We start from the raw sequence: 14,609 nt of genomic DNA, 5'->3' as shown, positions 1-14,609 counted from the left end.
CCCACCTGCAGTGGGGTGCTCCAATCCCACTGCCACACCACAGCTCTGATGGGCTCTGTCTTCACGTGGGGGCACAGAGCAGCCCCGAGCACAAATGTGCAGCAGGGCCCCAGCGCTGGGAGTGCAGGGAAGGGATTGAGCCGGGCTCTCACCCAGCGGGAGGCTCAGCCCATCTGTACTTAGGGGAGGCATGGGACGTGTGGCCACTGCAGCTCCACGTCAGTGTGGAAGGCAGCAAACAACTGCCCAGTTTCTCCTGAACAACAGCTGGTTATTGTGCTTCTGGGATGTGCATAGTTTCTTCTGGACAAAAACATCACATTAAATGGGTGTCTCTTCCACATATGGAGACATTTTCTCAATGGTCCTTTTGAGCCATCTGAATTCTTCATTTTATAGCATTACATAATATACTTGTAATGATATTAACCTTCAAGATTAGTCTAAATATGCACAATCTGACCATGTTTAAATAAATTATTATAAAGTTCACACAGTTCATAACCAGCTCTGCGGATCACAGAGTTTCACAGTACCATGTGCATGAAAAACAATCAGAAATTCGATTTCTGAGGTTACACTTTTAAAAACCTTTGATACTGCCCATGAAAATCAATTTCCTCCATGGAAGTTTAGGACTTGGAAGGGGGTTATTCTCACATTTTTGTGAATTCCTACAGAAAAGCAAATGACCTATGCTCCCAAAAAGTTGGCAGGTGACTTATTAAACTTCTCTCAAATCTCCTTCAGGAAGTTAATTAAAAGTCTATTTGGAAATGGCCAGGTGCTTGCTTCCCACAGTGCAAGAGGGAAATCTGTCACCCTGTTTAAAAAATTGTTTGGTTACTCAGGATAAAGAAATAATCATTATACCAAGCTGTGTGGTTTTATGATGGAAAACTGTGGCTTGGTGAGAAAAGTACCAAGGTCAATGCAATGAAAAACCCACAGTGAATTCAGACATGATTTCCGAAGTCAGTGGTGGATAGAGGCCAGGAGAACAAAATCTTTCCTGTGGTTCACTTGAAAACAATTTTTAAGATTATGGATAAAAGTAACTCCCTAGCTTGAGAGAGTTATTAGCTTGAAAAAAATATCTTTAGAAAATATTTTTAGATGTTTTATAAGGATTGCTAAGGCTGACAAAATTACCTTGTTTAACACTGGATCCCATCCTAAAATACTATGGCCAAGTCAACTAACAGGAGAACAGTAGGGCTAAGCCTTTTTCATTCTTTATTCTGCCAAACCACTGCCTCTTGCAATCAGGATTGATTACAAACACCCAATTAAGAGGCATTTGGAACATGATCTGAACACTAATCCTGTCTCTTTTTCTCTTTATACCTAATTATCATCCTTAAGATGGGTATTAGCTCTTTAATTAGTAGATTTACTTTAGGAACTTCTACATAAACTAAGAAATCTATAACATATACATAAATACAGGTATATATGCACAGTCCTAAAGAGGTGCACATAAAATATGGCTATATCCAAGCAGTTTGGTGTGATATATGAGCCTAGACATATACATGTGAGTGCATGTATATCTAGTTTTCAGACATAATTTCATTATTTGGAAATACTGCAAATGAAAATAATTTAATTTGGTTTTGCATTAGCTGTAAAAGGATCTCTATATCATAATTGTCAAATTATGATCCAATGTTATAGCTTTCAATAAACTATAATTAAGAAACTAAGAAACAAACAGAAACACATAGGTTTTGGTTTCAATTAGATTAGCAGAGGAGAGGAGGGTGGAGAGAAGAGCAGTTTGGGGTTGAATGAAAACATATTGAGAGTTTCACGGAGCTAATTCCAGCAACTCTGGGTTTCAATTTAGAAAGGACTTAGACCTTTGTTCTGAATTTGTTTATCTCTGTTCACAGAAAGGATGAAGGATTAAGCTTAAGGGAATCCACATTTGACCCTCAAATTTTTCCTGCCTGAAGGGCATCTGGTTGTAGCACATCTAGACAGAATTCTCCTCACAGTTAAGTGTTCAGAGTAATAGAAACATCCACATAAGACTGGTTTTATAGTTTTAATGTGCTGCTGTACTGAGACCCAATCAAGACTTTGCTGTGACAGGGGATGCACCCATACACAGGGTGCAATAATGGCCTCTGCATCCCACCCCTCAGCCCTGGACACAGTCCTGCACAGACTCTCTTGCTATGACTAGGCACTTTGGTCATGGATTTCCTAATACCTTTTCCTGAGAAAACTCAAACTAAAACCACTACTCTAAAAGAATGAATAGTTAAACAGTTTGACAATAGAGACTTTCACAAGAGTTAAATGCTTGGATAAAAACCAAAGGAATTGTTTATTACACTGTATAATCAGAAAATAATATAATTTCCAAATTCTTTTAATTCTCATTTAGTCCCTACAATAAAATAACAGCATCTTTATCTTTAAATACTTGCATCTGTGTGTGCAAATACATGAGGAATCTTGTGGCAAAGAAATATTATATATACTTTCATAATGCAAAATCTTCAAGTTAAAAAAAAATTTTGGGGTACAAGTATTTTTTGCTTCCTTGATCCTGCCCAGGGTCTGAACTGATTCCTTTCCTTGACAGGAGCCTTTCCTGCAGCCATATGGAGGGTACCAAATAGCAGTAGTCTCCAGAAGGGCTGTCTGGGTCTAGATGAGTGTTCCCTGAGAAAGCTTTTCATGTGCTTCATATATAGCAGAGAAATGCCCTCAAAGTACACCCAGAAACATGAGATACCACATAGCCCCCAATCTACAGCAACAACTCATCTCAAACTAAGCCAAAGCCACTTGTTTCTTGGTTTAGGAATAGAATGAAGAATGGCCCCCTTCCAATTATCTCTTGGTAACCCCAAACAGCTCTTAGGGACAGATTTTTGAGGGAGACAAAAAGGATAAGATGCTGCCTCTTCAGCCCAGGTATGGCCTTCCCAATGTGTCAGTACCCACATCCCACTCTGGCTCACACAGAGAGATGTCCAGGTCACTGCAGCCCCCTGTGGGTGACTCCACACATGTGGGCTGGGTGGATTAGTGAAGCCAGTCCCGAGCAAGCAGGGGAGTGTAGGCATCCTTCCAGCTGCCCTCAGCAGTGACAAGGGGCCATTCCCATGTCTCCTGGATGCCTTGTCCTGCTGAAATCCACTAAAAGGCCAGTGCTGATGCTGAGCTGATGGGGCCAAGCCAGTCAAGCCATATTTCTGTTGGAAAGCTCAGAGGCCCTGGCTCCTTCAGACCTCTCTGCTCAGTGGTGGGCAAACACAACCCTTGCCTTCCGCAGACCTGAACAACTCTGTTCCTGTGCTGCTCACCCTGCCTTGTCAGCTGCAGGCACTCTGCCTGCCCAGCCCCATGGTGGCCAGGCAGAGGGAATTAGGAAGCTCTGACTGACATTTGCTATCCAAACAACCGATTCAGTCATTAACCATCCTACGGGGCCGTGCTGAACCCTTCCCCACAGTCATCATGAATGATGGGAGACAGCTCTGTGGGAGTGGAGGGCAGAGTTCCCACTGCTTCCTCGGGCAGTGGGGCTGTGCTGAGCCCAGAACAGCTTGGGGCAGTCTGTGGGAGCAGCTCAGGGCTGTCCAGGCTCCAGGTGCCCCTGGGGCAGTCAAGAAGCAGCTGCTGTGTGCAGCTGATGGCAAAAGCCTTCTGACAGGCTCAGTGGCAATCCAGCAGGATCGCTCATGGGTCGTTCTTCAGCTGGGCAGCAAGGACATGGGCACTCTTCCCCGTCGGATCAGCCCAAAGGGACTGCCTTTGGAATTGCCCCTGCTCAAAAGGAACAAATGCAAGGAATGAGGCCTGCACAAAGCAGACCTTGGTGCATGGAAGAATAGGAACCAGGATTTAGACAAAAGCAAAAGGATGCTTAAATTACGCAGAAACTAAAGGAAGGCTGAGCCATGACTCCGTTTGCTCCTGTTTATTTTACCAGCCTGAGTTTGTTATACCTACAGATTTGTAGCATAAATCCATTGACATTATTTAGAAGTAAAATGGACGAATACATTTCTAACATCATTAAGGTCTATGGGAGTTATGTGGAGCTATACTTTCACTCTGTAGGTCTGAATACCTATGCTTTCTTCCTTACCCAAGGATCTGGAGGAGGCATTTTCTTCTATATAAACAAACATAGACTTTTTTTTTTTTCTCTGTATTCTATAACTGACCACAATTTCTATACAGCTCTGCTCTCGTGCATGTAACTAATCCCTAGTAAATGCAAAATGGAGAGTAATTATCTATGACATCTCTCCTATAACTTGAATGTTTCCAAAATGGGCAATTTTTCCATTCTGAGAGATTTGACAGCACTGTTGTATATAATCCACAAGTGTTAAGCAAGAATATTTATTTACTACATCTATAAATGATGGCCATTAAAATAATAGTGCTGTGTGGCATATCTATGAAAACCTTGTAAAACAATACAGTCAAGTCTGGCAACAAAGTTAATAATTTGTCAGTAAGAAAACCACTGTTGGGCTTTTTCCACCCAACCCTCCACCTTTCTTAAGCCCTTTTCTTCTGAAGCTTCACATTCATTTTCTTAATGTTTTTAACCTAGTGTCTGTGAAATTTTTATTGCTCCCTAGATAATGACATCTGATCTGAATGTAACCACACACCTCTTTGCTCAGCAACATTTGTCACAAACCATTATAAATTATCATGCTGATAGTGTGCATTGCAGGGAAACCGGAAAAGTTCCATAAATTCAAAGTACTGTATCAGTGACATTCTTGTTTATTATCTAGGTATAAAGTTTTACTAGATTCAAGATGGCTACATTTACACAGTAGGATACTTCAGCAACACGAGACTTGTACAGCTTGCACTAAGTGCTGAAAAGCATTTACCACATGCAACAAACACTGGAGCATTTTAACTAATATGTGGCCATATGTTTTGTCTCTTCTATTCATTTTAACCGTGTTCCTGACTCCAAGAATGCATGTTTATTTTTGGGACTTGCTTGAGAAAAGGCAAAATGGCAAACAAAAACTACTTTTCCCTTAAAGTACAACCATAATTTCTGTTTCTTAGCTTCCTGAAGAGAAGGTGTAACACTCATTAGAGCTAAATGTTTAAAGCCACTGTGAATTTTTTCATTATATATGTCCTTGATAACAATCTGTGGTTGACGTTTGTGTACATCCTGTCGAAACCCAGTATTTCCATAATGCTGGTACAGTAGTCCTGTCTAGAAGATTCTTTATTAGATGAACCTAGCTTGTGTGAATATATTTTTAATTATTTGCCTATCTTTATTCTTCAAAACTGTGAAAGTTGAGTCCTTTGGAATGCCTCCAGAGAAAAAGGAATTATCACCATGTTTACTTGAAATTTAATACAACTCAAACGGTTCTGATTGTCAGAAAAACAGACATATATGAATTTTATTAGCCGTCATTTGATAAATACTTATTCATTAAAGCATAGCATAATAAGAAGGTAAATCAAGGGCATATTCTTAAATTAATTCCAAACCCTAACATACAAAGAGACTAACTGGGAACAGCTTCAGTAACAGCTAGTGCTTAAATGTGCTGCTTTTGATTCTCCCCAGAGAATCAACCTTTCACCAGTTTTACATTTCAATACATCTAGCCCTCTATATAGAGCAATATTTTTTTAAGTTAGGTAAAGCCTCTTGATTTTCTTGTTGGCACCATGGAACAAGAAGGTAACCTTTCCAAAATCAAAATGTTTCCCTTCCTGGGCTCAGGGGTCCCTGTTATTAAAGTTGTTTTCAATGCTAACTAAGGTCCAAGTTGCAATGAACAGCATTATAAAGAGGATTTTGGGAGCTAGGCCAGCAAGCTAATCTTCTCTAGTCTACTCTAATTGTATGGGACATTTTTTGTTCCCAGACATGAATTCCCTTATCTCCCATTTTCTATCTGCATTTCATATTTAAGTGGTTATTAATTTCCAGTGCTAAACCTTTCAATAAACTAGACTGTAACCTAAATTACACATTTCTAGATTGCAAACTGGGTTTCTAATAAGCTAAGCGTATTAGAGAAACAAAATGTACTTAGCTGGAAAACAAAAAAATCTTGTGATACATTTATTGCATTAATTGCCTGTTGTATTCAATATTCAGTACAAGGAATGTGACTTTTGTAAGTAGATGCTGAAATTTCAGACCACAGAGACTGTTGACAAATTCCTGTTGCTGAAATAATTGTTCTGGTCCTAAGGTTTTTTGTTGTTGTTGTTGTTTTTTTTACCCACAAATACAATCCCTCTCAAGTTAAAAAGAGCAATTTTCAATATAAATGAAGTAGCAGCTGAGTAATTTAGCATAGCCTAGAAAATTAGTGTTTCAACACAGACAAAATAATGGTAAAGTCATCACCATCATACACTGCAAACACAATGCAAACAACCCTGTTGAGAGACTTCCTTCCACCCACTACCATCTCATTACTGCTTTGGGCTCGATTTCAGGGGCAGAAATAATGCAGCAGGGAGAGTGGACAATGAACACTGAGAAGGAAGCAACAGAGGGAGGGAGTCAGTCCTTTCCCTGGACCCAGTTCAGCTCAGTCTAGCACTGTTTAGCACAACACTGTGCCACAAAGATTACTTGTTCTTCAAATAATTGTATGCTGTACACCATTTTACTGCTGCCAAAGACCATGTTGGTTTTACAGAGTTGGAAAAACATGCATTCTAGCATGGGAGCAAAAGGATTTGACACTGAAATATGCTTGATTTAATTTCCTAATTTCTCTCTAAGAGGCAAAGAGTGACAGATATATTAAAGCATTAGCAGCGTTCCACAGAATGAAAGCAAAATCTGTATCAAGAAGACACAGAGAAGTGAACCATTGCCTGAGTACAAGACATTAAAAATTAAAGAATGGGAAGTCAGCGTGTGAACATATGGTGTGAATATGAGCTGAAGCTCCAACACCACAGTAAAACCTCATTTTCACAAAGTTTAGTTTTATGAGCACAGAGTTTTCCTGCATTATCACTCCACTATGGCACTGAAACGCTGATCTATAAGTGGTTACAAAATACCATAAAAAAGCAACTAAGTACCACAATGCATCATTAAAAACTTAATTTCAAGAGAAAACAATAATTGTGATCTAAGTAAACAATTTATTAAATAATAGGACAAAGATAGGCATAGTAAAAATCAAGTGCTTGAATACAGTTGCTCTCTTTCCCTAAGTCAAACACTCTCATCTCATGGTCTATCACAACCACTCCTGATAAACTGAGCATCATTTTATGGGACCAAATCCTGTATACTACTGTGAAATACCAAACACCAGTGGCTATTGAGTTTAATCTTTCTGGCATGCAGAGAAAATCTTGACTGGTAGCATTAATCAACAGCAACTCTCTTGCAGTTATCAGTAGGGGATAAAAAAAAATATGATGCACAAGAAATATTTAAATAACTATGATACTCCAGAAATATTTAAATAATGAATCACTAAAATATTTTCTTCATGCAACAAGCTGGCTGAATTCAGAGGGCATGTTGAAGAGGGGAATGATCTGACCATATGTTGCCTTGTGCAAGCTGTGAGATTTACAGATTTGGGGAAAAGTGGAGAACAGCTTCTGGGAGGTTCCGATTCTCCTCACTTTTGGAACGGGTGGTCAAAGGGAATACGAGGACAGGGGACAAAGGGAGCTCAGCTCCCTCCTTTCTCCTCTCAGGGCACTACAAGAGTGCAGGAGGAGGGGAAAGAAAAGCTACTGGCTATAAATCAGCAGCAAAGGGAGAAAGAAGGAAACACGACTATCAGTTCTGCAGTCCACCGCCCCTTGAAGGGTGAGGGTAATTGCCAGACTAACTCTGCCTTAAGAAGATTTGCCAATTTATAAATGGCCTGTCTCTTCCTTGGGCTGTTTGTAGTAGTGGAGGTACAGAAGTAAAAGGAGCTCCTTTTTCAAACTCAGACTCAAACAAGAGACTTACAAAAGCAAGCGGCCAGCAAACGATGCCTCACCACAACCGCACCCCCACGCCGCGCATCACCACCCGCCCCGCTCGCAGCGCACCGGGCGGGCGCAGCTCAGACGCAGCTTTACAAACCTCAGAAAGCCGTGAGGACATTTTTAACTCGCACACGAACACAGACACAGACACAGACACACACGCACACGCACCCGGAGCTCCCTCCCCCGCTCGCCGCCCGGCCCGCTGCACGCCCGCGGCGCTGCCCGCGGCGGCCGGCAGGTGTCGCCGTGGCGCTCCGCAGCGCGCGCTCGCTCACTCACTTGCAGTCGCGGTCCTCCAGGTCGAAGTGCGGGTTGAAGTTGATCATGATGCGCTGGTAGGGCTCCGGAGCCTGGATCAGCCACTCGCACTTCTGGCTGGGGTGGTAGGACTGCGGGTAGCCGGGAGACGTCAGGTACCCGGGGCTCAAAATTTTGATCGTGTCGCCACACTTGTCTGCGGGGGAAGGGAACACACGGGCTGGTCTCAGCGCCCCCGGCAAGCGCCCGGGTGCAGCCCGCAGCAGCGGACCCGGCAGACTGCCGTGGGAATGCTGCGGGGCCGCAGCCTTCTTCAGAATAACTTAGCACCCTTCTGCTTTTAAAGGCATCTGGGCTACTATCTACCGGAGGAAGAGGACTCCCTCTCCGTCCCCCATTCCTTAAATCCGGTGGCTGGACAGGCAGCAGAGAGCAGAAGGCATCCCCATTTCTAAATAGTATCCTTTTAAAAAGCCCTCCACTCCAACAGTACCCCTTACAGAGTTAAGGCCTTGCACCCTTATAACAGAATTAATGCTGGCTGAGAAGGGTACATGGGACGCAATTAACTCCAAAAACTGTACTCTTCTTAAGTATGAAGTTTCAAGAAAAGCTGGGAGGAGATGTTAATAGATGCCATTTGACCCGCTGCCCAGCTATGGGATAAGTCTGGTCTGTGTCACTGACCATTGGGACTGTATTGGTGGATCCAAGCTCATTTGCAGGACACCCTCCCCTTGTTTTATCAGTCTATAAATCTAAGCAGATTGAAACTATCTGTGCTCTTCAAACCCAGGATAGAAGAGAACAAAGTAGCTCTAGTGAAGCAGAAATCATCCGCTATTTACTCTTTCAAGGACGTTTGTTCATGCTTGGAGACTGCATCAAAGTAATGGAGCAGAACAACCTCCCTTCCTCTTCCCTTCATTCCTTCCTCCCCTGAACAACAACAAAGATTTATTTCTAATAGCAAAATAGTTGCAAAAGTTTCCAGAATCACAAAGTGTGGTGGTGAAATGTGGTATGCTGCATCTTGCTCCTTTGGCCAGCATTGCCAGGGTTGCATTTTAAGGTTTATAGGCAAAAAAGGGACAAAAACATCCAACCTACACAGTGACTCACTTCACTGTCCAGTGCAGGTTTGTGTTTTCACTTTTTTTACTACTCTGGATTTCTTTCTGTGGACTTTCAGGTAGGAAAAACTTTCTCCAAGTGTTGGTTGTTTCATTTTGAGCAATAAAGCATGACAGTAAACTATGGACAGGAAGAATGTCCCCACTAAAGCAAGACTATATATCACAACATCTCAATAATGGTATATACAGGCAGCAGTGCTCTATCTAATACATTCCCTGTGAAAGCAAAATGGCAATCCTTGCTCTCAGCATGAATTTATAAATATACAGGATTTTATTGTAGGAAAAAACAGGTCAAATGGAAATGAATGAGGAAATGCACATCAAAAATGCATAAAGCAACACTCTTTATAGAAATTATTTGCCATAAATTAGGAGGGAAGGGGTTGATCGGTACTCAGATGTATGGTCAAAACGCAGATACTGCCAAGCATGTTGCTGGGAAAGGCTATTTTATTGTATTTCTGCTGTACCTTTGCAAACAGGCTGTTTTCCTCTGACCAGAACAAAAGGCATTGGTGCTTAAAGCTCAAAAGCTGTCACTGGTGATCTTGCTAATCCGCTGTCTGGGGCTCTCAGGGAATCTTGCCTTTTCCTCCCTGTGCTAGCATACTCGGAAAGTGATCTTGTCTCATTAAGCCCACTCCAGCCCTGCAAACATGATGGCAGGGTCTGGCATCTGTTAAATGCCTGAAATAAAGCAGCACTGCTTCTAGTCACTTGACAGAGTCACTTCAGAGGACGCTGAGGTGGACTCACTACCACCAGCACTCCTTAATCTGCGACTTCTGGGAAAGTGACAGTGTAATAAGATAATGCCGTCTGCTAGACTCCTTGGCTCTGTGCAATCTCTCTCACACTTGATTAAGAAGAGCAGTTTCTAATGACTTTGGACCATTAGTTCCAAATAAGGTTAATGAATTAATTTAGTGGACACTAATACTGCACGTAGGTGAAGGTGGCATTAGTAGGTCTGGTAGGTTGTAGAGGAGGTTAATGGCCTTGGTGACTCCAGCAGGACCACCACATTAACCACTCGTGGTGGAGGCTTCTGCCCATCAACTTCCTCTCCTCCTCTTCACAGGAAGAAATGATGAACAAGAGCACAGGGGTGGCCCCTTTCTGTCCCTCAGAGGTACAGGATGGCAGTTTGGGTCTATGTGGGAGGCCGCTGCCCACACCCCAAGCTGGGCTGGGGGGATGAGCAAAGTGCACCTCTTGGAGCATCCCCACACCAGGCTTGGTGCACCCCTCTAGCACCTTTGCTCCTGTGCCACAGCACTGGAGGAGGAAGCTCCGGATTAGACTAAGCAGCCTCCTCAAAACATATTGGGAAAGAGATTAACTTCCATAATAAAACATGTGATTTTAATACTCTCGCTTGACACTCCACTTGCGGTCCCTTATTAAAACAATATACCAGTGTAAGTGGAGGGTGCTCTCTTCTTTTAATTACTTTGATTGAAAACCCAGTCAGGCAAAAGTAAATATTTGATAATTAGTTAATAATAATTGCTCAGGATTTCTCAGGAAAGGAAGACTCACATGAGCTGTTTCATGTGCAAGAGCTAAACGTCAAGCAGTCCCACAATTAGACTATCTTTAAAAATGCATCACGCAGTGAAATATTCACAGTGCCCTGGCATTGTTCGGGGAAGGAGGAGCATGCTGCTTTTAATTAGTTGTGTTTTCAAGGGTTTCCTGACAGTAAACTAGACGCACCACTCATTTGTTATGGGAATTCTCCTCTTGGAAGGGAGTCTCGAGCCTTCACAGAGAAGCTCAGCTCCTCTCTTGGCACAGTGTAAGTTGCACGTAAACTGCAGACTTGGGAAAGGGGTACTCTAGAGAGTTCTCCGTGTGAAGACTATTCGCAGGTACACACACAGCTAGTAGGAGGCATGATCTAAAATTTTACGCTTTGGAAAACAGAAAGGTCGGGCAAGGAAGAGAGCCTTCCCTTTAAAACGTTCATTATCTTTCAGATATCGAAGGAGAAACGTTTAATTGCCTATGAGACGGGACGTTATTAAGATAATTTGCTGTCCTCATCTAGTGACAATGAGCAGCCTGTTTTATACAATAACCCAAAAAAGCAGAAAATAAAGTCGGAAAGCAATCTCCGGTGGGGGGGGGGGGGGGGGGGGGGGAGGGGGAGAGGGGCGACCCTCAGACGAGGACCGCGCCGCATCCCTCCTCCGGCAGAAAGTTACCCCAGCCGGGTTGATGGTGGTGCCGGTCCCACGGCCCGCCGGGCACGACCGCCCGCCCCCCGCGCCGGCAGCCCCGGAGCCCGCAGCTGCCCGAGCTGAGACCCGACGTCCCCCGTGACACTCACCGCTCCGCAGAGCCCTGGCGAGGGTGAAGGTGAGGGCTGCACAGTGTAGGAGAAGTCCCCAATCCATTTTCCCTTCCGACAGCAGGGAAAGGAGGAAAAAAAAAATAAAAATGCCTTCCACGCACAACTCTTCCTTAAATCCTCCAGCCGGAGTGAGGAGCAGAAAGCACGGTCCGCAGGGGCAGTCTCGGGGACAGAAGGAGGCTGGCTTCTCTCTGTGCCTCAAGCCGCTCGCATCCTGTCATTTAGCTCCGGCTCCCTCTCCCTTTCCCCACACTTGTTCCTTCTCCAGGCGCCGCTGCCCCTGCCATTCCCAGCGAGACTAGAAAGCCAAATAAAAACGAGGGGAAAAAATAACAAAAACAAAACCCAACAAACACACAAACAAGACAGACAAAAAATACTGGCGGCTGCCGACACCTCGGGAGCGCTCTGCTGGGCGAGGGTGCTCTGCGGAGGGGAGACAAGGAAGGGAAAGCGGCCGTCAGCGGGAACCAGCCGGGAGCCGGAGTTTGGCAAACTGCGTCCCCCCTGCCTGCCCCGCTCTCCAGCGGCCGCAGCTCCCGCGGGGCCGGAGCCCCGGAGCCCTGGAGCCCCGGGGCGGCGGTGCCCGGCGGTGCCCCGCACTCACCTGCCCCGGCGGGAGGCGAGCGCGCTGCCGCGGCAGGGACTGCCGGCCGGCCGGGCAAGTGGGAAGCGCCCGGGCGGCTCCTGCTCGCAGGCTGAGGAAGAGGAGCGCAACTCAGCGGCAATAAGAGAGGCCGAGGAACCGCCGTCTCCCAAGCCCCAGTCCCCTCCCCCTCCCCGCCCTCCTCCTTCTTCTCCTCCTCCTCCTCCTTCTCCTCCTCAGCCCCCCAAGACATCGGCAGCGCGGAAGAACGAACAAACAAACACGGCAAGCCCCAGCTCTGGCACTCAGCCGAGGCGGGGACTGGCGAGGGGGAACGCGAGGAGCAGAGTGGGGGCGAGAGGCGGCGGCCCCCGCTACGGCAGGTAGAGCCGATGCGGGCGGCGGCACCACCTGCGCCCGCCGCCCCGCGGGCTCCTGCGCGGCCTCGCCAGCCCTGCCCGGCCCTGCCCTGCCGTGTCCTGCCGTGCCCTGCCCGGCCGCCCCCGTCGCCCCGGCCCCACACGCAGACACGCAAACACACACGCATCCCTGCCCACCTCCCGGCTCGCTCGCCTCGGGTACCCCGTGGGAACCCTGCCCCGTCCCTTCCCGGGCCATCCTCTCTGCCACCTTTCCCTCCTCCGGCACCTTCTCCCCCTTCCAACACTCTTTTTATGTTTCCTGCGAGAGTGCATGTCCCTCGAAGTCCCTGCCCTTTCCCCATTGGGACGTCACCGTCCCTTGTCCTAGGGGAAGCAGGCTGCGCTGATGTGGGGTGAGCTGCCAGGATCCCCGTCAGAGTAAGCAACCCCAGGTGTCAGGCTCATCTGGCCACTGCATATCTGCATCTCGGGGGGAGGCCTCCCTGTATCCCCTCCCTTCCGACCCTTTTCCCACCTCCCTTCTCACCCACTCTTGCTGTCATTCCCGTCTTTCTCAGCTCCTGTTGCAGCTTTGCCCCCCTCAGTCTGTCTGTCTCTCATGAAGCCTCTTGAGGGGCTGAGGAGCTGTTGAGGTCCCCCAGGGCCGGCTCTGCTCCCGAAGGAGTCTGCGCAGCATGAAATCCCCACTGGGGAGTGTGTGTCTCTTCCTGAGCATTCTCCCCACCACCGCCACTGGCACGAGAGGAGTGGAATAAAGCAGGGACATATCAGGCTCTGAATGCTGCTGCTTTGGCTGCACAGTCTGGTGCTCACCACTTACGGGCCCTGTCTCTTCCTTGCCCTATTGCCCTGCCTTACAGGCTGTCCCTGCACCTGGGGAGTGATCACCTTGCTGAACCCAACTGCTTCTTTAATGGGGAATACTTTGCACGCCCTCTGTGTGAGGGCAATCCAGTTGCTGGGGTTAGGGGTTACAGGAAGAGCTCCAAGGCTGAAAGCTGAAACACAGTGTTAAATGGTTCCCAAAGATGGGTCTGTGCTAGGAAGATTACCTGCAGCCAGTGGTGGATGTCAGCCACTGTCATGTCCCAGGGCAGTTTGAAAACAATTTGTTACTGGTGCACAGTCAAGGCAAACTCTGTTAATGCTTCATCGGGAAAAAGGCCTGATAAAAGACCTACTCCATAAGGAGTTTTTCTGAAGGATGCAGTGGGAAAAGAGCTGGGTTTTACTGAGGAGAGGGTCATCCTCCAAGTGTAGCCATGGCAGTAAACTCCTGTCCACTCTGAAGATACAGCCCTGTTTTAAACAGTTTTCTAACATAGTTGTCAGTCTGCAGCCACACAGATTAACTACAAACGTGTTACATCTGTGTACAGAAACCATACACAAATCCAGCCTCCTCTATCCCTTTGTCTCTAGCCCTGAGTCTGAGATTTCTGCTCTCACTCTCCCTTGCTGCCCTTTTGAAGCCCTGAATTTAAGGTCAACTGAAGTCTGGAGATTAAGTCTGCAGGAAATCTGTCTGCTGGTTCCATACTGCACACTCTCTCACCACTACTTTCTGAGTTTTTTCCAGACATTCCCCTTCTGTTCCGTGATTACAATTCCCTAATATTGTGCACTAAAATGCAGTTTGATCCTGTTATACTCTCTGTACACTTAATTCTTTCCTTTGTTGGCTTCTGCTTCTGCCCGTGCCCATGACCCTGCTTCTGCCCATTCCTGTGTCTGCAGGCAGGCTAGAAACAGGCAGGCTGGAACTAGTCAGATTGAGTTATTGGGTTCAGTCTCATTTACCCTTCTTTAGGCAGTCTCTGGATCATCATTTGCAATACTTATGCATTTTCCTGATTGATTGGGATGTATATTTTATGGGTAGCACATTA

General features: G+C 45.9%; 2 protein-coding genes across 2 annotated transcripts in view; one reads left to right on the top strand and one right to left on the bottom strand.

Moving 5' to 3' along the window:
• Positions 1–12,509, bottom strand: part of NRP1 (neuropilin 1) — a 113,753-nt gene extending 101,244 nt beyond the window's left edge. The window contains 3 exon segments of the mRNA XM_038129409.1: positions 8,275–8,449; positions 11,728–12,177; positions 12,359–12,509. Coding sequence (XP_037985337.1) covers positions 8,275–8,449; positions 11,728–11,794 — 242 coding nt within the window. The 5' untranslated portion in view covers positions 11,795–12,177; positions 12,359–12,509.
• LOC119698384 (vegetative cell wall protein gp1-like) lies at positions 11,838–13,116 on the top strand. Its single transcript, XM_038130234.1, has 3 exons — positions 11,838–11,879; positions 12,020–12,416; positions 12,578–13,116. The coding sequence occupies exons 1-3, from the start codon at positions 11,838–11,840 to the stop codon at positions 13,114–13,116; spliced, it is 978 nt and encodes a 325-aa protein (XP_037986162.1).
• Positions 13,117–14,609: the final 1,493 nt, after the last annotated feature.

This window comes from Motacilla alba, chromosome 2 (assembly GCF_015832195.1).
Source record: "Motacilla alba alba isolate MOTALB_02 chromosome 2, Motacilla_alba_V1.0_pri, whole genome shotgun sequence".
Classification (NCBI taxonomy): domain Eukaryota; kingdom Metazoa; phylum Chordata; class Aves; order Passeriformes; family Motacillidae; genus Motacilla; species Motacilla alba.
This window is presented reverse-complemented; position numbering and strand designations above follow the sequence as displayed.